This window comes from Triticum aestivum, chromosome 2A (assembly GCF_018294505.1).
Source record: "Triticum aestivum cultivar Chinese Spring chromosome 2A, IWGSC CS RefSeq v2.1, whole genome shotgun sequence".
NCBI lineage: Eukaryota > Viridiplantae > Streptophyta > Magnoliopsida > Poales > Poaceae > Triticum > Triticum aestivum.
The window spans coordinates 678,701,397-678,724,702 of NC_057797.1; the positions used below are offsets into that span (position 1 = coordinate 678,701,397).

Here is a 23,306-nt window from a genome sequence, read left to right on the forward strand (position 1 = left end):
GTGATCTTTTGAGCCAGTGATGGAGCCTGACACCGGAGTGTATATATGCTCCTCGGATCAGGGCAAGCTTCATTTGAGGCGATTGATCCCACAAAAGCACGCGCATGATGACACAACCAGCAAAACACTTCAAGTTCAAAGTTCAGACTATATGAAGCAGTTTGCACATGTTTGACCGGATCAAGAAGCTAAGATGAACATGTTGTCCGGGAGATCAGACTACTATGCCACATTTGAGGCGGTTGATCCCACAAAATTGAACAAGATATGTGAAGAATCTAGGAGTGTTTTTTCTGTTAAGTTTCTTTCGCAATCAGACTCCACGAGCACTCAAAAATAACCGCCAGCGAAGCTACCGGACATCTCCTCGGTACTCATCAGCTCATCTGTTGGGTCAATGGCACTCTTCAGCATTTCTCCCAAACTCGCAAATTCACCGTAATGATAGATGGCGTCGGACTGAAAGGGGGCATCATTGGCAGCCTCGGCTTCCTCGACCTCAACATTGTTGGTAGCAGCTGCTCCTTCTTCATCTTCTGCAGCCTCGGCTTCCTCGACCTCAACATTGTTGTCAGCATTGGCTCCTTCTTCATCTTCTGCAGCCACAAGGTCCATAGCAACAAGATCAGTTTGTGCAGACTAAAACAAAGTCAAACATGTGTGTCATTTTTTTAGCAAAGTCAAACCTGCTACAGAAGGTCCGGCACATACGAGCTCTTTCATCTTATTGATGACATGTCCCATCTTATCATGCAGAAGATGAATATTTCCCACTTTTGTTCCCATGGTGTTGAACATATCAACGGTTTCATTCACCTCGACTCCAATTTGATTATACAGATGCTCAGCACCTTTTACCTATATGTGCAGAACTTTATCATTAGCATCACAACAGATTTATGATTTAACTAATCATGCCCCTACCCCAATCAGCACCGAAATCAAAGTAGAAAATGGCACGAACCTCTCTTTGTATCTCTGCAAAGACATCTCTCTTATCAACAGGGATGAAGGTGTCAGTCAAGGTTCGACGCCTCTTTTCAGCAGGCTGTTCACTTTGCGTTAGCTTATGAGGTGAGTTTTCAGCATTAATAAGGTTGATTGTTCTGGAGAGCTTGAGTAGCTCAATCAGATATGGTGTACTCATCCCAGGACATTGATCAAGGTGGGGAGAGATGTCCTGGATGGTTCCAGAGTTAAAGATTTTAAGGCTACAACCCAAACATCTGAAGGTAGGCTTAGTCGCTGATCTAGATGCGAGAGGAAAAGCAAAAACCCATAGTGCATCCTTCTTGCGAACAATCTTATACCTAGATAAGAAAATAAATTTTAGAAGCTACAGTAATAATCGACATTACTCAATGAACTAAGTTCAATATGTTAGTCACATACCCGATTGCATTTGGCAAATACAGCCTCATGTAGTCATTGACGGCAATCTTAGTCATAAGAATACTGGTGTATGGATGAGTCAAGCTGCAAAAATAGTAATAGACAATGAAAATTGAACATGGAGTGAGGTAAAAGATCCATCTATGTACAGATTATATTAGAGTCAGAATCTGCTACCTTTTCTTCGCAGTTAGGCATCCCTTGATGTATTTGAGACCCTCGGATAGCTCAGCAATGGTAGCATTCCTGAGACCCTCTTGCCCTTGATCGATCAATTTCTGAAAGGGCTGCATTTCAGCTTCAAAGAGCATCTCAGCATCAGAAATTTTGTTTTGGTCAATTAAGTCAACCGCACGACACATGAATATGCGCAAGAAAAGCATAGGGTGGGACTTGAAAGGCTCTTCGCCAGGGATAAATTCCATCAAATACGCATGAAGCTGATCCCATTCCTTCAGTTGAACCAAATTATCGACATGGGCGCTACTGAATGTTTTCATACCTGAAAAGGGCCAAAAGATATCTATTAGTGAACGACCAGGAGCAATGATGAACTAAGATTTAAAAGCATGGCAATGTACTACATGCGGATATGCCACATCACAGCTCTAACTAAACATCCATTTGGTTAGAGCAGATTGAGAGTAGATCTAAAATTTCAGTATGCCTGTACACTAAAGACTGAACTGTCACATCATTTCTTTTCAAGACTCAGCTAGCCTTGCAATACATACTACTACTATCAGTATGGTATGGCCACATGAAAGCCCAAAAGATGGAATGAAGAGCATACTCAGCAAACTGATAAACATAAGCAGTACTAGGAGTTGTATTTGTATGGTGTACTAAACACAGAAAATAAATGAGCCAAAGCACAAGCAGCAGCAAACCAATGAACAACGTCAGATTAGAAGAGCTCTGAATCTGGCAAAAAAAAACATGAGCTTAGAACCATCAGTTATTTGAAATGCATAAACAAAGAAAGGAGAAGTCAACTTTCAGCACAACCATCTTCTGAGTTTGTAAAATACGCATGCTGCCAAAGTGCCTGATCAAGATACAATACTAGCATTTGTCCCAACTACAGCCTAAACATGGGCAACACTAGTTTCTCACATTACAATCGGTTACTCTACAGCTACAAATTACCTACCATTACGAGTATTCTGTCCCTGTTAATTCTAGGCAACCGCAAGGTACTTACTTGTAAGAGTTCTGCCATAGAAGAAACATATAGATAAAACGCAGGTCTGGAAGGTTGTTTCACGGCCATTACCAGCCTCATGTAGGCAATATGTCCACATATCTAATCGAGAATGGTAGTGATACAAGCATCCGGGGCCCATTAGCAATTCCAGAAGAAGAAACACGATGGTCCTAAACGTCCAATCAAGCCCAGTCTAAATGAAGCATCATGAATCGTTATAACAAGGTGAACCTATCCTTTCTTCTAGTCCAATCCTGGCCATAATCTCCAATCATACATTAAAATACAATCTCCACCCCATGTATCCAAAACCTCTGCCATTATCTGAAACATCGGAAACCCCTGCCTACAATGCAGGGTGAACATTATCCTGAAACATCGGAAACCCCTGCCTACAATGCAGGGTGAACATTATCCTGAAACATCGGAAACCCCTGCCTACAACGCAGGGTGAACATTATCTTTAAACATCGGAAACCCCTGCCTACAACGCAGGGTCAACATTATCTTGAAACATCGGAAACCCCTGCCTACAACGCAGGGTGAACATTATCTGAAACATCAGAAAACCCTGCCTACAGCGCAGGGTGAGCATAACAGTTGGGGACAGGGGTTAGCGACCTTCAAAACCCACAGCCGCAGGGTATCGCGGGCTGCGGCGTTCGGACGGGACAGTGATGAGCTTTGTGGGACTGGGACGGCGGGAGGGAGCATAAGGGTTGTGCGGAAGAGGACGACGATCTGTGAGCTTGCGCATCCCTAAACATTTGGGAGCAAATCCATATGCCTAGAATAAGCAGGAGAAATGAAAAAGCGGGCAAAAAAACCGCTGTACCCTGAGCCTGAGAGGACGAGGACCCTGAAGTTCCCCCGGAGAAGCGCGTGACGCGGTTGACCATCCCCACCGCCGCGCCAGCCGCGGCGACAGACGGCTCCTCCGTGACCAGAGGCGGCGGCGACTGCTCTTCTCCCTGAGCGACGGTGGGCGGCGGCGCCGTCGACCGCGAGTGGTCCGAGGGCAGCGGCGCCGATGGCGATGCTTGCCGCGGGTTTCCGTCTTGCGCCATGGCGGCGGGCGTGGGAGGTGTCGTCGAGGTCGAGGGGCTGTGAACTTGTGACACCGCAAAGCTTTGCTGCGCTCCCCCTAGGCGAAGAGAGAGAGGGAGAGAGAGAGAGGGGCAGGAAGGGGGGGTTTAAAAAGCCGACACACAGCCGGTGTACCTACACAGACCAGCTCACAACACGTAACCGCAACTTCTCGCGCTGTAAATCCCAGCCCACCTCTCTCTAGAGCACATCAATGGTTACTGCCTAGCCTACCCGTACCCGCAAAAAAGAATGGTTACTGCCTAGCCTGCTTTTGACGGTCAGTGTATGTGACTCGTGACTGCCTGCTGTGCAACGTCGGAGCGTAAAAACCGGAGCGAGTGATCTTGCGTCTGGTACTTCAATGAAGTATACCTGTGCATAACATCAATGATTACCACGTTGTACACTCTGCGGTGCCCGTACCCTTGCATAGTTGTTCTATACGTCTAGCTACTACACACTGAGGTGCTGGCCCTGCAGATTTACGTGCCACCCTTGCATAGTTATACACGCCTAGCCGCTTTATCATCTTGGTAGACCACCCGATCACTCGGTACATGGCTGGCAACGCTGGGTGCCTGACTCGGTAGCGATCACATAATTTACACCGGTCTTGTGGCCTTGTGCTTTTCTACTGTCAAAAGACCGTCGGGCCCTAACTTTTCTGTGTCCTTCCTTGCCAAAAGCGCGATTGTCTTCTTGTGATGGTAATGCTACTTTGGGACGGATCCCGAGGAGGATGCGGTGCGAATCCTACATGCAATGCAAAAGACCCGTATGGTATGGGGCCGGGTGCCTAGGGAACCCGGTGGGTGACTTGCCTACAAAAGTCTGAAAGTTTGAATCCAACTTCAAGAACTACAAGTTCCTGGCAAGTTTTAGCGCCTCCATTATGTTAAAGGGTATTGCTAAAATCATCTGATTTGTTTTCCAAACAAATGGATTTATTCTCTGATTCATGCAACCAGGGGGCATCCGCAAAAAGAAAAAGAAAAGAAAAAAAAGAGGAGAGGGGAAGTGCAGCGGCAGGAACGTCGGCTCCCTGAGTTTACACACGGGTAGGAGGAACTATAGCAGATATGCCGTGTCGACGACCGCCATCCACCATATGGAGCCCTACATATGGATATCGAGGCCGTAACGGATATGTGCAAACACAGAGTTGCCATTTGTGGCCTCCATATTTTTCATTTTATTTGAATTTTTTTTTCATTTTCTTCAGAATTGCAGAGGCAATTTAAGCTCAGATGAGACATACCAAACAAATACTCCCTTTGTTCCTTTACATAAGATGTATTTGTTTTTTTAAGTCAAACAAGTGCATGTTTGACCAAGTTTTTAGAAAAATATATCAATATCCACAACATGAAATTTATGTCATTTGATCCATCATGAAAAGTAGTTTCATATTTTATCTTTTAGGTATTGCGGATGTTTTCATTTTATTCTATAATCTTGGTTAAACATTCAAATGGTTTACTTGCACAGAAATGAACACACCTTATATTCTGAAACGGAGGGGTGTACATTAATAGAAACTATAATGAAACTAGAATAGTGGCCAAAATCCGTTCCGTTTATGTATAATTAGCAAGTACAAATATTGTTTATGGCATCGGGAGGAGGAGCCGACAATTGCTGCAGCTAGTGTGCTGCAAGGAGAGTTTGCCCCGCGGTTATGTGGCACCTACGACGTGACGTTCCGCTGCCGTGTTCAGCGAGGAGTCTGCATTCTAGCACGGCGGCATTGTCACTGAGAGAGGAGATGGGAGTGGGGGCGACGGCTAGGGGGATGCCTCGTCGCCAGTCTATTATAAACGGGGATGAAGCTGAGTGGTCATCTGAACGGCCGCCTTGGAACTCGGGGTGGGGGGGGGGGGTGGATGCCATTGATCGCTCGGGACAGGTAGATGCGTGTATAGGTGGCGTGTCGCTACAAACCTGGTCGTGGCGTGAGGAGGAAGAAGCGTTGATGGCTTGCAAGGACACACATGATAGCGTAACACCTTTAATTTGTCTAAATATCGCAATAGTAATCGTCCCAACGAAGAGTGGATGAGAGTATTTATGAATAACGTTTCTGTCATACAAAAGTTGTCACAAGCTCTTATGTGAAGTAACTGCTTGTGATTCTGTAGAAGCTATTAGTGTCCCAAGAGGCAAATGAACCAGAATAGTGAATATGACGAGTTTGCAGCAACGAGAGTAATAACAGCTTGAAAGTAAAGAGCATAAATAAAATTGAAAGTAGAACTGTTTTTCTTGCAATGGAGAGAGAAGCAGAGAAACTTTAGATCATGGTGTACATCAAATATGACAGTGCGACGGTAATATCAGTTACCTTGTATTATGAGTTTAGTATTTGATTTGCTTGCTCAGTAGGCGGATCACCCTAGGGTTACAGAACTCCTCCTCGCGGGATTATATTCCATAGTATGGTCCTTCTTCGCCGTTGCCTCAGTGTGATCGTCTGTTTTGATGAATCTATGGGTTGTATCGGGGGGTATAAACCATGGAATACAGTAGGTATAATGCAATAATAAAATATGAATGGGTTTGCAATAGTACTTAAAGAAAGGATTGATTTTATTATACTAACGGATCTCACGAGTTTTCTATTAAGTCTTGTGTGCTGAAGTTTTCAACTTTTAGGTGAGATCCGATGGATGAAGTAATAAGGAGTGGCAAGAGCCTGAGATTGGGGATGCCCGAGGTACCCCAAGGTAATATTCAAGGACTCCCAAGCAACTAAGCTTGGGGATGCCCCGGAAGGCATCCCCTCTTTCTTCTAACGACCATCAGTAATTTTACTTGGATCTATATTTTTATTGAGCGTCATGTATTATATGAGTCTTTGTTTACTTTTATTTTTAGTTTTTCACAACCATCTTTGCTGGACACACCTTTTTGAGAGGGGCACACATTATCTATAATTTGTTAGAATAGTCTATGTGCTTCACTTATATCTTTTGAGCTAGGCAGTTGCTATAGTGCTTCACTTATATCTTTTTTAGCACGGTGGTGGTTATATTTTGAAGAAATACTTGCTGTCTCATGCTTCAATTATATCTTTTTGAGAGTTGATAATAGTAATGATAATTTGCACAAGATATGAATTTGGTTCCAATATGATGAATATCCAAGAAGTATATAATAAAAACTTTCATGTAGATCACTGGATATGATAAGTTTGATTCCTTGCAATAGTTTTTTGATATGGAGATGATAATATGTGAGTGATGCTAGTGAGTAATTATGGTTTAGGAAGAATATTGGTGTTAGCCATTGATGGTACGATGGTTACCGATCACATCACCTCACTAGCTGGTGATTAATCGGGACAGGTAGATGCGTGTATAGGTGGCGCGTCGCTACAAACCTGGTCGTGGCATGAGGAGGAAGAAGCGTTGATGAGTTGCAAGACACACATGATAGCATAACACCTTTGTCTAAGTATTGCAATAGTAATCATCCCAGCGAAGAGTGGATGAGAGTATTTATGAGTAATGTTTCTGTCATACAAAAGTTGTCACAAGCCCTTATGTGAAGTAACTGCTTGTGATTCTGCAGAAGCTATTAGTGTCCCAAGAGGCAAATGAACCAGAATAGTGAATATGACGAGTCTGCAGCAATGAGAGTAATAGCAGCTTGAAAGTAAAGAGCATAAATAAAATTGAAAGTAGAAGTGTTTTTCTTGCAATGGAGAGAGAAGCAGAGAAACTTCAGATCATGGTGTACATCAAATATGACAGTGCGACGGTAATATCAGTTGCCTTGTATTATGAGTTTAGTATTTGATTTGCTTGCTCAGTAGGCGGATCACCCTAGGGTTACAGAACTCCTCCTCACAGGATTATATTCCATAGTATGGTCCTCCTTCGCCGTTGCCTCAGTGTGATCGTCTGTTTTGATGAATCTATGGGTTGTATCAGGGGGGGGATAAACCATGGTGAAGTTAGAATACAGTAGGTATAATGCAATAATAAAATATGAATGGGTTTGCAACAGTACTTAAAGTAAGGATTGATTTTATTATACTAACGGATCTCACGAGTTTTCTGTTAAGTCTTGTGTGCTGAAGTTTTCAACTTTTAGGTGAGATCACGATGGATGAAGTAATAAGGAGTGACAAGAGCATGAGATTGGAGATGCCCGAGGCACCCCAAGGTAATATTGAAGGACTCCCAAGCAACTAAGCTTGGGGATGCCCCGGAAGGCATCCCCTCTTTCTTCTAACGACCATCGGTAATTTTACTTAGAGCTATATTTTTATTCATCACATGTTATGAGTTTTGCTTGGAGCGTCATGTATTACATGAGTCTTTGTTTACTTTTATTTTTAGTTTGTCACAACCATTGTTTTGCTTGGATGCCCCGGAGTTGTTTTCGCAGTCGAAGCCTGTCGTGGAGTTGACACGGCAGATGTCCTAGCAGAAGGACTTAGACGTGGATCCATCGCAACTAGGTAGCTTAAAGGGGTTAATCGGGACAAAGGACACGGAGAGTTTATACTGGTTCAGCCCCTTGCAATCAAGGTAAAGTCCTACTCCAGTTGGGGTTGTATTGCTTGGGTTTCAATTACCAGGGAGCGAATATGCTTGACCTAGTTCTCGATCTCTTCTTTCTTGTCCCTAAACCGCCACCGAGTCGTCCCTTTATATACACAGGAAGACGCGCGGCGGCTCACGGAGTCCCGGCCGGCTCATACACAGTGTGTCCGGGTCGGCGGCTAACTATGTTTGCCTTACAAAACAAGTCATACACATATGGCGGTTCATCCGCCTTGGGCCTTAAGCCGCCTCTGGGTCTTGGGCCGTCAATGGGCTTGCTATGATTCACGATCTTCATTGATAAGTCGCTAGTGGTATAACCCGACCTCTCCGGGGCGGTTTATACCCAATAGTTATATCCCCAACATTAGGCCCCAGGTTGATTTGAACTTGTTCACATCAATCTTCAATACTTGACTTGTTAAATCTTGCCTCACTTGCTTGGCGAAACTCGCTGTAAACCGCCATGACGTCAGTGAGGGAGTCCTCGGATGGTCGTGCTATGTGACATGGGCCGGACTAATGGGCCGTGAAGATACGAGATAGAAGGCCTTCCCCCGTGTCCGGATGGGACTCTCCTTTGCGTAGACGGCAAGTTTGGCGATCAGATGTGTAGTTTCCTTTCTTTGTAAACTGACTCTGCACGATCCTAGGCCCCTCCGGTGTCTATATAAACCAGATTGTTTAGTCCGTATGGGCAATCATAATCATATAGGCTAGACATTTAGGGTTTAGCCATTACGATCTCGAGGTAGATCAACTCTTGTAACCCCTATACTCATCAAAGTCAATCAAGCAGGAAGTAGGGTATTACCTCCATTAAGAGGGCCCGAACCTAGGTAAACATCATGTCCCTTGTCTCCTGTTACCTTCGATCCTCAGATGCACAGTTCGGGACCCCCTACCCGAGATCGACCGGTTTTGACACCGACATTGGTGCTTACATGAGAGGAGGGGAGAAGGCCGTGGTAATCGGCTATAATGGCCACTTCCGTGCCGTCGTAGCTCGCCTGATAGAAGACCCCCTCCTTAAGTTCTATGAATATATCCGGATCTTCTTCATATCAGGGATCCAGGTCCCGAACATGGTCCTCTGGCTGCGGAGCGGGGCTGTAGACCCCCTCGACGACCTTTCTCCATTCTATTAAAAGTAGACGAATTAAATTCGACTAGCATGACTCTGGAAAAAGGTTGAGTAAGGCCAATAATTAAAAAACTGACCCAGCCGATGGGGTTATACATGGAAAAACCTTCCCGATTCAAGCGAGTGAAGTCTTCCTTCTCCCCTTTGTAAAGGTCAGCTTGGATGGTAGCCAGGGCGGCAAAATTGTCTGGACCCTTGCGTAGACAACGGGACAAATCGTCCTCCCAGTTGTAATTCCACATGGGAAACCCTCTAGATTGGAGCGGCTGAACGCATCGCGTTATTGAAATCACCATTACCTCAATTATAGACAGCCCGGAGTTGGCAAGAACTCTAATCTTGCTTGCCAGCCTCTCGACCTCCGCACTGTCTCCTTCCTCGAGGCTTTGGGGACGCTAGCTGGCGCGCTTCTTTAAAGGAGCGCTGGAGAATTCGGGAAGACCGCGCCGAATTAGGTCCAGAAGAACAACGTCTTCGATATAAAACCATTCTAAGGGCCGCTCTTCGCATGCGTTCTTCGGAGTGCCGGACAAGTATCCCGTCTCGGCTATGCGCCATACTTCGGCGCCGCCCACATCGAATATAGATCCCTTTTGGGAGCGGGGGACGAGGCAGAAGAATTTCCACCATAGCTCGAAATGGGCCTCACAGCCTAGGAACAGCTTGCAGAGAGCAATGAATCCCGCGATATGCAGGATGGAGCCTGGCGTCAGATTGTGTAGTTGGAGGCCATAATACTATAGGAGACCTCTGAGGAAAGGGTGGATAGGGAATCCTACACCTCTCAGAAGGAAGGAAACGAAGCACACCCGCTCCTCTTTAGAAGGATTGGGGAAATTCTCCGCCAGGGCTTCGCCATTGAGCGAAGTTAACCCGGCCCGAACGGAGACTAGATCTGCGGGAGGAAGATATCCCTGCGTCTGAAGTTCATTCAGACGGGCGTGTGACACCGAGCAGCTTTCCCAGTCACCTTTTTGAGGGCCGTGGGGACATGAGGAGGAGCTAGGAGCGCCGGCCATGTTTGGACGATTTCCTGTGGCGAGTTCTAAGGATTTCCGCATGGTGTGGAATGGCATCTGAGATCTAAATCTCCTTAAATAGACTCCATCCTTGCATGGTCAAGGGGTTATTTGTAAAAGATACCTGGACCGTTCGTATTTGTTTGACACGTGGAAGCCGGGGCGGAGGTGGCAAAAAATATGATATTTAAATGAGGAGCCGAACTATTGTCAATCCAAAGTATAATGGAGAACCCGCCTTGCAAAGGCGAAGACATAAAGCCGGATACTACATCGTCATTGAAGGCAAGTTCGGGGGCTACTGAGGGAGTCCTGGATTAGGGGGTCCTCGGATGGTCGGCTATGTGACATGGGGCAAACTAATGGGCCGTGAAGATACAAGATAGAAGGCTGATACGTCCATTTTGCATCATGCTTTTATATCGATATTTATTACATTATGGGCTATTATTACACATTATGTCACAATACTTATGCCTATTCTCTCTTATTTTACAAGGTTTACATGAAGAGGGAGAATGCCGGCAGCTGGAATTCTATGCTAGAAAAGGAGCAAATATTAGAGACCTATTCGGCAAAACTCCAAAAGTCCTGAACTTCATGAAGGCATTTTTTGGAATTAATAAAAAATACTGGCGAAAGAATCAACCAGAGGGGGGCCACCCACCATCCACGAGGGTGGGAGGCGCGCCCTACCCCCTTGGGCGCCCCCTACCTCGTGGGCCCCCTGGCAGGCCTCTGGTGCCCATCTTCTGCTATATGAAGTCTTTCACCCTAGAAAAAATCAGAAGGAAGCTGTCAAGACAAAACACCGCCGCTACGAGGCGGAACCTTGGCAGAACCAATCTAGGGCTCCGACAGAGCTGTTCTGCTGGGGAAACATCCCTCCGGGAGGGGGAAATCATCACCATCGATCCTCTCAGCAGGAGGGGGTCAATCTTCATCAACATCTTCACTAGCACCATCTCCTCTCAGACCCTAGTTCATCTCTTGTATCCAATCTTTGTCTCAAAACCTCAGATTGGTACCAGTGGGTTGCTAGTAGTGTTGATTACTCCTTGTAGTTGATGCTAGTTGGTTTATTTGGTGGAAGATCATATGGTCAGATCCTTTATGCATATGAATACCCCTCTGATTATGAAAATGAATATAATTTGTGAGTAGTTACGTTTGTTTCTGAGGACATGGGAGAAGTCTTGCTATAAGTAGTCATGTGAATTTGGTATTTGTTCGATATTTTGATGAGATGTATGTTGTCTCTCCTCTAGTGGTGTTATGTGAACGTCGACTACATGACACTTCACCATTGTTTGGGCCTAGAGGAAGGCATTGGTAAGTAATAAGTAGATGATGGGTTGCTAGAGTGACAGAAGCATAAACCCTAGTTTATGCGTTGCTTCGTTAGGGGCTGATTTGGATCCACATGTTTCATGCTATGGTTAGGTTTACCTTAATACTTCTTTTGTAGTTGCAGATGCTTGCAATAGGGGTTAATCATAAGTGGGATGCTTGTCCAAGAAAGGGCAGTACCCAAGCACCGGTCCACCCACATATCAAATTATCAAAGTAACGAACGCGAATCATATGAGCGTGATGAAAACTAGCTTGACGATAATTCCCATGTGTCCTCGGGAGTGTTTTCCTTCATATAAGAGTTTGTCTAGGCTTGTCCTTTGCTACAAAAGGACTGGGCCATCTTGCTGCACCTTATTTACTTTCATTACTTGTTGCCCGTTACAAATTACCTTATCACAAAACTATCTGTTACCGATAATTTCAGTGCTTGCAGAGAATACCTTACTGAAAACTGCTTGTCATTTCCTTCTGCTCCTCGTTGGGTTTGACACTCTTACTTATCGAAAGGACTACGATAGATCCCCTGCACTTGTGGGTCATCAAGACTCTTTTCTGGCGCCGTTGCTGGGGAGTGAAGCGCCTTTGGTAGGTGGAATTTGGTAAGGAAAGATTTATATAGTGTGCTGAAATTTACTATCACTTGTTACTATGGAACATAATCCTTTGAGGGGCTTGTTCGGGGTATCTTCACCCCGACCAGTAGAGCAAAGAGTTGCTCCTCAACCTACTAAACCTACTGAAAATGTTTACTTTGAAATTCCTTCGGGTATGATAGAGAAACTTCTAGCTAATCCTTTCACAGGTGATGGAACATTACATCCCGATTTGCACCTAATCTATGTGGATGAAGTTTGTTGATTAATTAAGCTTGCAGGTATGCCCGAGGATGTTATCAAGAAGATGGTCTTCCCTTTATCTTTGAAGGAAAACGCGTTGACATGGTTTAGGCTATATGATGATATGGGATCATGGAATTACGACCAATTGAAATTGGAATTTCATCAGAAGTTTTATCCTATGCATCTTGTTCATCGTGATCACAATTATATATATAATTTTTGGCCTCGTGAAGGAGAAAGCATCGCTCAAGCTTGGGGGAGGCTTAAGTCAATGTTATATTCATGCCCCAATCATGATATCTCAAGAGAAATTATTATACAAAAATTTTATGCTCAGCTTTCTCTCAATAATCGCTCCATGCTCGATACTTCTTGTACTGGTTCTTTTATGATGAAGACTATTGAATTCAAATGGGATTTATTGGAAAGAATTAAACGCAACTCTGAATATTGGGATCTCGACGAAGGTAAGGAGTCAGGTATAACACCTAAATTTGATTGTGTTAAATCTTTTATGGACACCGATGTTTTCTGTGAATTTAGCACTAAATATGGACTTGACTCTGAGATAGTAGCTTCTTTCTGTGAATCCTTTGCTACTCATGTTGATCTCCCTAAGCAGAAGTGGTTTAAATATAATCCTCCCATTGAAGTAAAAGCAGTTGCACCTATCAAAGTTGAAGAAAAGACTATCACTTATAATGTTGATCCTTTTGTTCCTACTGCTTATATTGAGAAACCACCTTTCCCTGTTAGAATAAAGGATCATGCTAAAGCTTCAACTGTGGTTCGTAAGAGTAACACTAGAACACCTATACCCCCTGAGCAAATTAAAGTTGAACCTAGTATTGCTATGGTTAAAGATCTCTTTGCTGATAATATTGATGGGCATGTTATTTACTTCTATGATGAAGCTGCTAGAATTGCTAGACCTGATACTAAAAATAAACATAGACCTGTTGTAGGCATGCCTGTTATTTCTGTTAAAATAGGATATCATTGTTATCATGGCTTATGTGATATGGGTGCTAGTGCAAGTGCAATACCTCATTCCTTATACAAAGAAATTATGCATGATATTGCACCTGTTGAGATAGAGGAAATTGATGTTACAATTAAGCTTTCCAATAGAGACACTATTTCACCAGTTGGAATTGTTAGAGATGTTGAAGTCTTGTGTGGGAAAGTTAAATATCCTGCTGATTTTCTTGTTCTTGGTTCCCCACAAGATAACTTTTGTCCCATCATATTTGGTAGACCCTTCTTGAATACTGTTAATGCTAGGATAGATTGCAAAAAGGATGTTGTTACTATTGGTTTGGGGGATATGTCTCATGAGTTTAATTTTGCTAAATTTCGTAGACAACCCCATGATAAAGAATTTCCTAGTAAAGATGAAATTATTGGTCTTGCTTCTATTGCCATGCCTCCTAATGATCCTTTAGAACAATATTGCTCGACCATGAAAATGATATGTTTATGAGTGAAAGAAGGGAAATAGATGAAGTATTCTTTAAACAGGTTCCTATTTTGAAACACAACTTGCCTGTTGAAATCCTAGGGGATCCTCCTCCACCCAAGGGTGATCCCGTGTTTGAGCTTAAACCATTACCTGATACTCTCAAATATGTTTATCTTGATGAGAAAAAGATATATCCTGTTATTATTAGTGCTAACCTTTCAGAGCATGAAGAAAAGAAATTATTGAAAACTCTGAAGAAGCACCGTGCTGCTATTGGATATACTCTTGGTGATCTTAAAGGCATTAGTCCCACTCTATGCCAACACAAAATAAAATTGGAGAAAGACGCTAAAACAGTTGTTGATCACCAACGACGGTTAAATCCTAAGATGAAAGAAGTGGTAAGAAAAGAAATACTAAAGCTTCTGGAGGCAGGTATAATTTATCCCATTGCTGATAGTCAGTGGGTAAGTCCTGTCCATGGTGTCCCTAAGAAGGGAGGCATTACTGTTGTTCCTAATGATAAAGATGAATTGATACCACAAAGAATTGTTATAGGTTATAGAATGGTAATTGATTTCCGCAAATTAAATAAAGCTACTAAAAAGGATCATTACCCTTTACCTTTTATTGATCAAATGCTAGAAAGATTATCCAAACATGCACATTTTTTCTTTCTAGATGGTTATTCTGGTTTCTCTCAAATACATGTGTCCAAAGAGGATCAAGAAAAGACCACTTTTACTTGCCCTTTCGGTACCTTTGCTTATAGACGTATGCCTTTTGGTTTATGCAATGCATCTGCTACCTTTCAAAGATGCATGATGGCTATATTCTCTGACTTTTGTGAAAAGATTGTTGAGGTTTTCATGGATGATTTCTCCATATATGGAACTTCTTTTTATGATTGCTTGAGCAACCTTGATCGAGTTTTGCAGAGATGTGAAGAAACTAATCTTGTCTTGAATTGGGAAAAGTGTCACTTTATGGTTAATGAAGGTATTGTCTTGGGGCATAAATTTCTGAAAGAGGTATTGAAGTTGACAAAGCTAAAGTTGATGCTATTGAAAAGATGTCGTGTCCTAAGGACGTTAAAGGTATAAGAAGTTTCCTTGGTCATGCTAGTTTTTATAGGAGGTTCATTAAAGACTTCTCAAAAATTTCCAGGCCTCTGACTAATCTCTTACAAAAAGATGTTCCTTTTGTCTTTGATGATGATTGTGTAGAAGCGTTTGAAATACTTAAAGAAGCTTTGATTTCCGCACCTATTGTTCAGCCTCCTGATTGGAATTTACCCTTTGAAATTATGTGTGATGCTAGTGATTATGCTGTAGGTGTTGTTCTAGGACAAAGAGTTGATAAGAAATTAAATGTTATTCAATATGCTAGTAAAACTCTAGACAGTGCCCAGAGAAATTATGCTACTACTGAAAAATAATTTTTAGCAGTTGTATTTGCTTGTGATAAGTTCAGACCTTATATTGTTGACTCTAAAGTAACTGTTCACACTGATCATGCTGCTATTAAATACCTTATGGAAAACAAATGCTAAACCTAGACTTATTAGATGGGTTCTCTTGCTACAAGAATTTGATTTGCATATTATTGATAGAAAGGGGGCCGAGAACCCCGTTGCAGACAACTTGTCTAGGTTAGAGAATGTTCTTGATGACCCACTACCTATTGATGATAGCTTTCCTGATGAACAATTAGCTGTCATAAATGCTTCTCGTACTGCTCCATGGTATGCTGATGATGCTAATTACATTGCTGCTAAATTTATACCACCTAGTTTCACATACCAGCAAAATAAAAAGTTTTTCTATGATTTAAGACATTACTTCTGGGATGACCCACACCTTTATAAAGAAGGAGTAGATGGTGTCATTAGACATTGTGTACCTGAGCATGAACAGGAACAGATCCTACGCAAGTGTCACTCCGAAGCTTATGGAGGACACCACGTTGGAGATAGAACTGCGCATAAGGTATTGTAGTCCAGTTTTTATTGGCCTACTCTCTTCAAAGATGTCCGTAAGTTTGTCTTGTCTTGTGATGAATGTCAAAGAATTGGTAATATTAGTAGACATCAAGAAATGCCTATGAACTATTCACTTGTTATTGAACCATTTGATGTTTGGGGCTTTGATTATTTGGGACCGTTTCCTTCCTCTAATGGGTATACACATATTTTAGTTGCTGTTGATTACATTACTAAGTGGGTAGAAGCTATTACAACTAGTAGTGCTGATCATAACACCTCTATTAAGATGCTTAAAGAAGTTCCCGAGGTTTGGAGTTCCTAGATATTTAATGACTGATGGTGGTTCACATTTTATTCATGGTGCTTTTCGTAAGATGCTTGCTAAGTATGACATGAATCATAGAATTGCATCTCCATATCACCCGCAGTCTAGTGGTCAAGTAGAACTTAGTAATAGAGAGCTCAAATTAATTTTGCAAACGACTGTTAATAGATCTAGAAAGAATTGGTCCAAGAAACTTGATGATGCATTATGGGCATATAATATAAAAATCCTATGGGTATGTCTCCGTATAAAATGGTTTATGGAAAAGCACGTCACTTACCTCCCGAACTAGAACATAAGGCATATTGGGCCATTAAAGAGCTCAATTATGATTTCAAACTTGCCGGTGAGAATAGGCTATTTGACATTAGCTCCCTTGATGAATGGAGAACCCAGGCTTATGAGAATGCCAAATTGTTTAAAGGAGAAGTTAAAAGATGGCATGACAAAAGGATACAAAAGCATGAGTTTAATGTAGGTGATTATGTGTTGCTATTCAACTCTCGTTTAAGATTTTTTGCAGGAAAATTTCTCTAAATGGGAAGGTCCTTACGTTATCGAGGAGGTCTATCGTTCCGGTGCCATAAAAGTCAACAACTTCGAAGGCACAAATCCAAAGGTGGTGAACAGTCAAAGAATCAAACGTTATATCTCAGGTAATCCTATAAATGTTGAAACTAATGTTATTGAAACCGTAACCCCGGAGGAATATATAAGGGACACTTTCCAGAACGCTTCAGACTTCGAAAATGAATAGGTATGTGGTACGGTAAGTAAACCGACTCCAAAATAGTTCTAATGGCAGTTTTTCTTCGTTTTGGAATATTTAAGAAAATAAGAAAATAAGAAGTAGTCCGAAAGGGACACGAGGCAGCCACGAGGGTGGAGGGCGCACCCCACCCCCTTGGGCGCACCCCCTGCCTCGTGGGCACCTCGTGTGCCCTCCGGACTCCGTTTTCTTGCACGATACTTCTTTGGTCGGTAAAATTTCATTATATAATCTCCCGAAGGTTTTGACCACCATACCACGCATATATCCTTTGTTTTTGTTTCGAGCTGTTTCTGTAGCAGGTTTGGAGCAAGATGTCATCTTAGGATTCTGACGGAGAGAGCTATGTCTCACATCTCGTTGCTGACCCAAAGACCTATGGGGATCTATATCCTAGTGGTCGAACTACGGATGATGAAGAGGATGCTCATTGGATGAGGATCAATGATTCAAGTTCGGAGGAGGAGGATGTCCCTCTACCTCAACCTGGGGATATGCACGTGAAGTTCAAGAAGTCTAGTCTTACTAAGAGGGCTAAATTGTCTAACAACCGATCTATTCCTTCTCGTTTTCGGCAGAAAAGCAAAGGAGATTTATGTGACAAGATCTTGAAGCTGGAATCAGAGGTCGATGATTTAAAGGAGGAAATTGCTCTTCTCAAATACAATATGAAAAAGTTGAAGGCAGAATTAACTACATCATCACCACCTCCGAAGAAGGAGAACAGAGTATCGGGTATGGGCACTCCCCTTGGCAACTGCCAAGCTTGGGGGAGGTGCCCCGGTATCGTATTACCATCACACTCCTATCTTTACCGTTTTTTCTTAGTTCAATCCTTCTAGTAATATCTTGATCTAGTAGAATAAAGTTTTAGTATGATCTAGTCTTGAGTTTTTCTTTATGATCCTTCTATGTAATCGAGTCTGTGAGCTATATATAATAAAGATTAGTTTTGAATCAAGGGCTTGGTTATCTTGCTATGATCTAGAGGGAATAAAAGAAGAAGAAAAATAAAAAAGAATTAAAGAGATCATAATGATCTTATGAAGAGTAATGACTTCACATATAAAAGAGTATGATGAATAAAAGTTATTGAGAGTTGACAAACATAGTTTTGGTCATCATTGCAATTAATAGGAAGTAATAAAGAAAGAGAGGTTTTCACATATAAATATACTATCTTGGACATATTTTATGATTGTGAGCACTCATTAAAATATGACATGCTAAAGAGTTGATGTTGCACAAGGAAGACAACGTAATGGGTTATGTTTTCTTATATCTGAAATAAAGTATATTGTCATGGATCATCCAACATGTTGAGCTTGCCTTTCCCCCTCGTTCTAGCCAAATTCTTTGCACCAAGTAGAGATACTACTTGTGCCTCCAAATATCCTTAAACCCGATTTTGCCATGAGAGTCCACCATACCTACCTATGGATTGAGTAAGATCCTTCAAGTAAGTTGTGATTGTTGCATGCAATAAAAATTGCTCTCTAAATATGTATGATTTATTAGTGTGGAGAAAATAAGCTTTATACGATCTTGTGATGTGGAAGCAATAAAAGCGACAAAGGTCCATATCACAAGTGGCAATATAAAGTGACGTTCTTTCGCATTAAGATTTTGTGCATCCAACCACAAAAACACATGACAACCTCTGCTTCCCTCTGCGAAGGGCCTATCTTTTACTTTTGTCTTATACCTTATACAAGAGTCATGGTGATCTTCACCTTTCCTTTTTACATTTTATCCTTTGGCAAGCACATTGTGTTGGAAAGATCCTGATATATATATATATCCATTTGGATGTAAATTAGCATGAGCTATTATTGTTGACATTACCCTTGAGGTAAAAGGTTGGGAGGCAACACTATAAGCCCCTATCTTTCTCTGTGTCCGATTAAAACTCCATAACCATAAGTATTGCATGAGTGCTAGCAATTGTGAAAGACTAAATGATAGTTGAGTATGTGGACTTGCTGAAAAGCTCTTATATTGACTCTTTCCGATGTTATGATAAATTGCAATTGCTTCAGTGACCAAGATCATAGCTTGTTAGTTCTCAATGAAGTTTCTGATTCATACTTGATATTGTGAATAGATTATTACTTGAGCATAAGAAATCATATGACAATATATATGTGTTGCTGTTATAAGAATGATCATGATGCCCTCATGTCCGTATTTTATTTTATTGACACCTCTATCTTTAATCATGTGGACATATTTTTCGATATCGGCTTCCGCCTGAGGACAAGCGATGTCTAAGCTTGGGGGAGTTGATACGTCCATTTTGCATCATGCTTCTATATCAATATTTATTACATTATGGGCTGTTATTACACATTATGTCACAATACTTATGCCTATTCTCTCTTATTTTACAAGGTTTACATGAAGAGGGAGAATGTTGGCAGCTGGAATTGTGGGCTGGAAAAGGAGCAAATATTAGAGACCTATTCTACACAACTCCAAAAGTCCTGAAACTTCACGAAGGCAGTTTTTGGAATTAATAAAAAATACTGGCGAAAGAATCAACCAGAGGGGGGCCACCCACCATCCACGAGGGTGGGGGCGCGCCTACCCCCCTGGGCGCACCCCCTGCCTCGTGGGCCCCCTGGCAGGCCTCTAGTGCCCATCTTCTGCTATATGAAGTCTTTCACCCTGGAAAAAATCAGAAGGCAGCTTTCGCGACGAAACACCGCCGCCACGAGGAGGAACCTTGGCGGAACCAATCTAGGGCTCCGGGGGAGCTATTCTGCCAGGGAAACATCCCTCCGGGAGGGGGAAATCATCACCATCGTCATTGATACGTCTCCAAGGTATCTATAATTTTTTATTGTCCCATGCTATATTATATTCTATTTTGGATGTTTAATGGGCTTTATTATACACTTTTATATTATTTTTGGGACTAACCTATTAACCGGAGGCCCAACCCAAATTGTTGTTTTTGCCTATTTCAGTGTTTCGCAGAAAAAGAATATCAAACGGAGTCCAAACGGAATGAAACCTTCGGGAATGTGATCTTCGAAACAAACGTGATCCAGAGGACTTGGAGTCCACGTAAAGAAATCAATGAGGAGAGCACGAGGCAGGGGGGCGCGCCTACCCCCCAGGCGTGCCCTCTGCCCTCGTGGGGCCCATGTTGCTCCACCGACGTACTTCTTCCTCCTATATATACCTACATACCCCCAAACCATCAGGGGCATCCATGAAAACCTAATTCCACCACCGCAACCTTCTGTACCCGTGAGATCCCATCTTGGGGCCTTTTCCGGTGCTCCGCCGGAGGGGGCATTGATCACGGAGGGCTTCTACATCAACACCATAGCCTCTCTGATGATTTGTGGGTAGTTTACCTCAGACCTTCGGGTCCATAGTTATTAGCTAGATGGCTTCTTCTCTCTCTTTGAATCTCAATACAAAGTTCTCCTCGATTCTCTTGGAGATCTATTCGATGTAATCTTCTTTTGCTGTGTGTTTGTCGAGATCTGATGAATTGTGGGTTTATGATCAAGTTTATCTATGAACAATATTTGAATGTCCTATGAATTCTTTTACGTATGATTGGTTATCTTTACAAGTCTCTTTGAATTATCAGTTTGGTTTGGCCTACTAGATTGATCTTTCTTGCAATGGGAGAAGTGCTTAGCTTTGGGTTCAATCTTGCAGTGCTCGATCCCAGTGACAGAAAGGGAAATGACACATATTGTATTGTTGCCATCGAGGATAAAAAGATGGGGTTTATATCATATTGCATGAGTTTATCCCTCTACATCATGTCATCTTACTTAAAGCGTTACTCCGTTCTTATGAACTTAATACTCTAGATGCATGCTGGATAGCGGTCGATGTGTGGAGTAATAGTAGTAGATGCAGGCAGGAGTCGGTCCACTTTTCACGGACATGATGCCTATATACATGATCATACCTAGGTATTCTCATAACTATGCTCAATTTTATCAATTGCTCGATAGTAATTTGTTCACCCACCGTAATACTTATGCTCTTGAGAGAAGGCACTAGTGAAACCTATGCCGTTTATTTTACTTTGCATCTTTATCATAAAAATACCAAAAATATTATCTTATCATATCTATCAGATCTCACTCTCGTAAGTGACCGTGAAGGGATTGCCAACCCCTTTATTGCGTTGGTTGCAAGGTTCTTATTTGTTTGTGTAGGTGCATGGGACTCGAGCGTGATCTCCTACTGGATTGATACCTTGGTTCTCAAAAACTGAGGGAAATACTTACGCCACTTTACTGCATCACCCTTTCCTCTTCAAGGGAAAACCAACGCAGTGCTCAAGAGGTAGCAAGAAGGATTTCTGGCGCCGTTGCCGGGGAGATTCGCGCCAAGTCAAGTCAAGTCAAGACATACCAAGTACCCATCACAAACTCTTATCCCTCGCATTACATTATTTGCCATTTGCCTCTCGTTTTCCTCTCCCCCACTTCACCCTTGCCGTTTTATTCGCCCCCTCTTTTCCGTTCACCTCTTTCTCGCTTGCTTTGTCATTATGGCTAGTCCTTTATCTACTCCTTTATCTCCCGAGAATGAAGTTCTTAATTTTAAACAAAGGGAGGGAGAAAATCTAAAAGATGCTTGGTATAGAATCTGCAATGCTCAAAATAGATCTACCCGAAAGCAATCTACTACCATTCTTCTTCGCAATTTTTAAGTAGGTGTCACTCCTTGGAATAGATATATTCTTGATACCATTACCGGAGGGAATTTCTTGGGTAGCCATACTTTTGATTCTTATAATGCTATGATAGATTTGTTTGGCTCACCACCTCTTTTGGTTAATGGAACTATGTTAACTTTGGAACATGTGATGCAAAGGCTTGAAATTATTGAAAATAAAGTTGCCACTACGGAATTGATTGAGAATTTGGATAAAAAGATCCATAATCAAATTACTCAATATGGATCTAAGGTAGGAGTCACTTTTAAAAATTTTACAGAGAAGGAACCCATAGTTAATGAAAGAATAATTCAAGATTCTACTAGAATCGATAAACTTTGAGGGTATCATTACCAACTTGGGGACCGCCTTTTCTTCCGTAAAGAACACTTCCAATCCTCCTACCAAAATTGCCAAGCTTATGTATGTTCCTAAAAATAAGGGTGACTCCTCTAGTAAGGAAACTGCGGATCTCAAATCAATAAGTGTTCATCCCAATCTTTTTGCTATCCTTAAGGAACAATTTGCTACAAATAATTTTTTCGATTTCGTTCCTAAAAGTTTGATAATTAATAGAAAGAAAGGAACTCCTAAAGGTTATAAGTGTCTTATTGAAGAATTGCCTACCAAAGATGGCAATACTTAGATCTATCCTTGCTTTTATGCCTAGCTAGGGGCGTTAAACGATAGCGCTTCTTGGGAGGCAACCCAATTTTATTTTAGTTTTTTTTGCTTTTTGCTTCTGTTTAGGAATAAATTTTTGATCTAGCCTCTGGTTAGATTTGTTTTTATGTTTTAATTAGTGTTTTTGCCAAGTTAAACCTATATGATCTTCTTGGATGATAGTTATTTGATCTTGCTGAAAATTCCAGAAACTTTCTGTTCACGAAAACAATTGTTAAAAATCACCAAAACATGATAAAATACTGATTCCAATTGCAGTAGATCAATAAACAAATTGTCTAGGTCGTCCTATTTTGGTAGGGTTTTTTTGAGTTCCAAAAGTTTGTGTTAGTTACTGTCGGCGTTCTGGGAACGGGGGTCCCTAGACTTGCCTGCCTGCGGCCTAAGGCGTTGCTAAGCAGTGGGCCGTACGGGCCATCTTCATCAACAAGGCACACAAGACCTTCGCGAGGGTCCGAGCCTCGCGAGGCAGACGACGCAAGACTTTCTTTGGAGTGGCCTAGCCAGGGAGGCTCACGAGGAGCGGAGATATCAAGGCGGGGCAAACCTCACGAGGGACTCGTGACGTGAGCCATGACGAACGGCGCCAGGCGGGTGCCAGGCGGGCGCCGGTGCGCGCAGAGTCCTTGTTTCTTCTTTCGTGCTAAGGAGGCAAGCGTAGACGAAGAGTACCGAGGCATCATGCAAAGATTGCCATATTGGTGCAACAAGACCAAGACCAGGAGGACGGCAAGGCGGAGGTCATCGTGGAGCCCAAGACGGCGTCACCCCAGGGATTTTCGCAGGCGAA

At 42.3% G+C, this 23,306-nt stretch overlaps 1 protein-coding gene across 1 annotated transcript; it reads right to left on the reverse strand.

The window, feature by feature from the left end:
- LOC123185898 (uncharacterized) lies at positions 1-3,751 on the reverse strand. The gene is made up of 6 exons (XM_044597711.1): positions 3,435-3,751; positions 1,570-1,894; positions 1,393-1,476; positions 965-1,310; positions 687-858; positions 1-596 (listed from the first exon to the last, which is right to left on the reverse strand). The coding sequence occupies exons 1-6, from the start codon at positions 3,664-3,666 to the stop codon at positions 331-333; spliced, it is 1,425 nt and encodes a 474-aa protein (XP_044453646.1). The 5' UTR covers positions 3,667-3,751; the 3' UTR covers positions 1-330.
- Between the last annotated feature and the right edge of the window lie 19,555 nt (positions 3,752-23,306).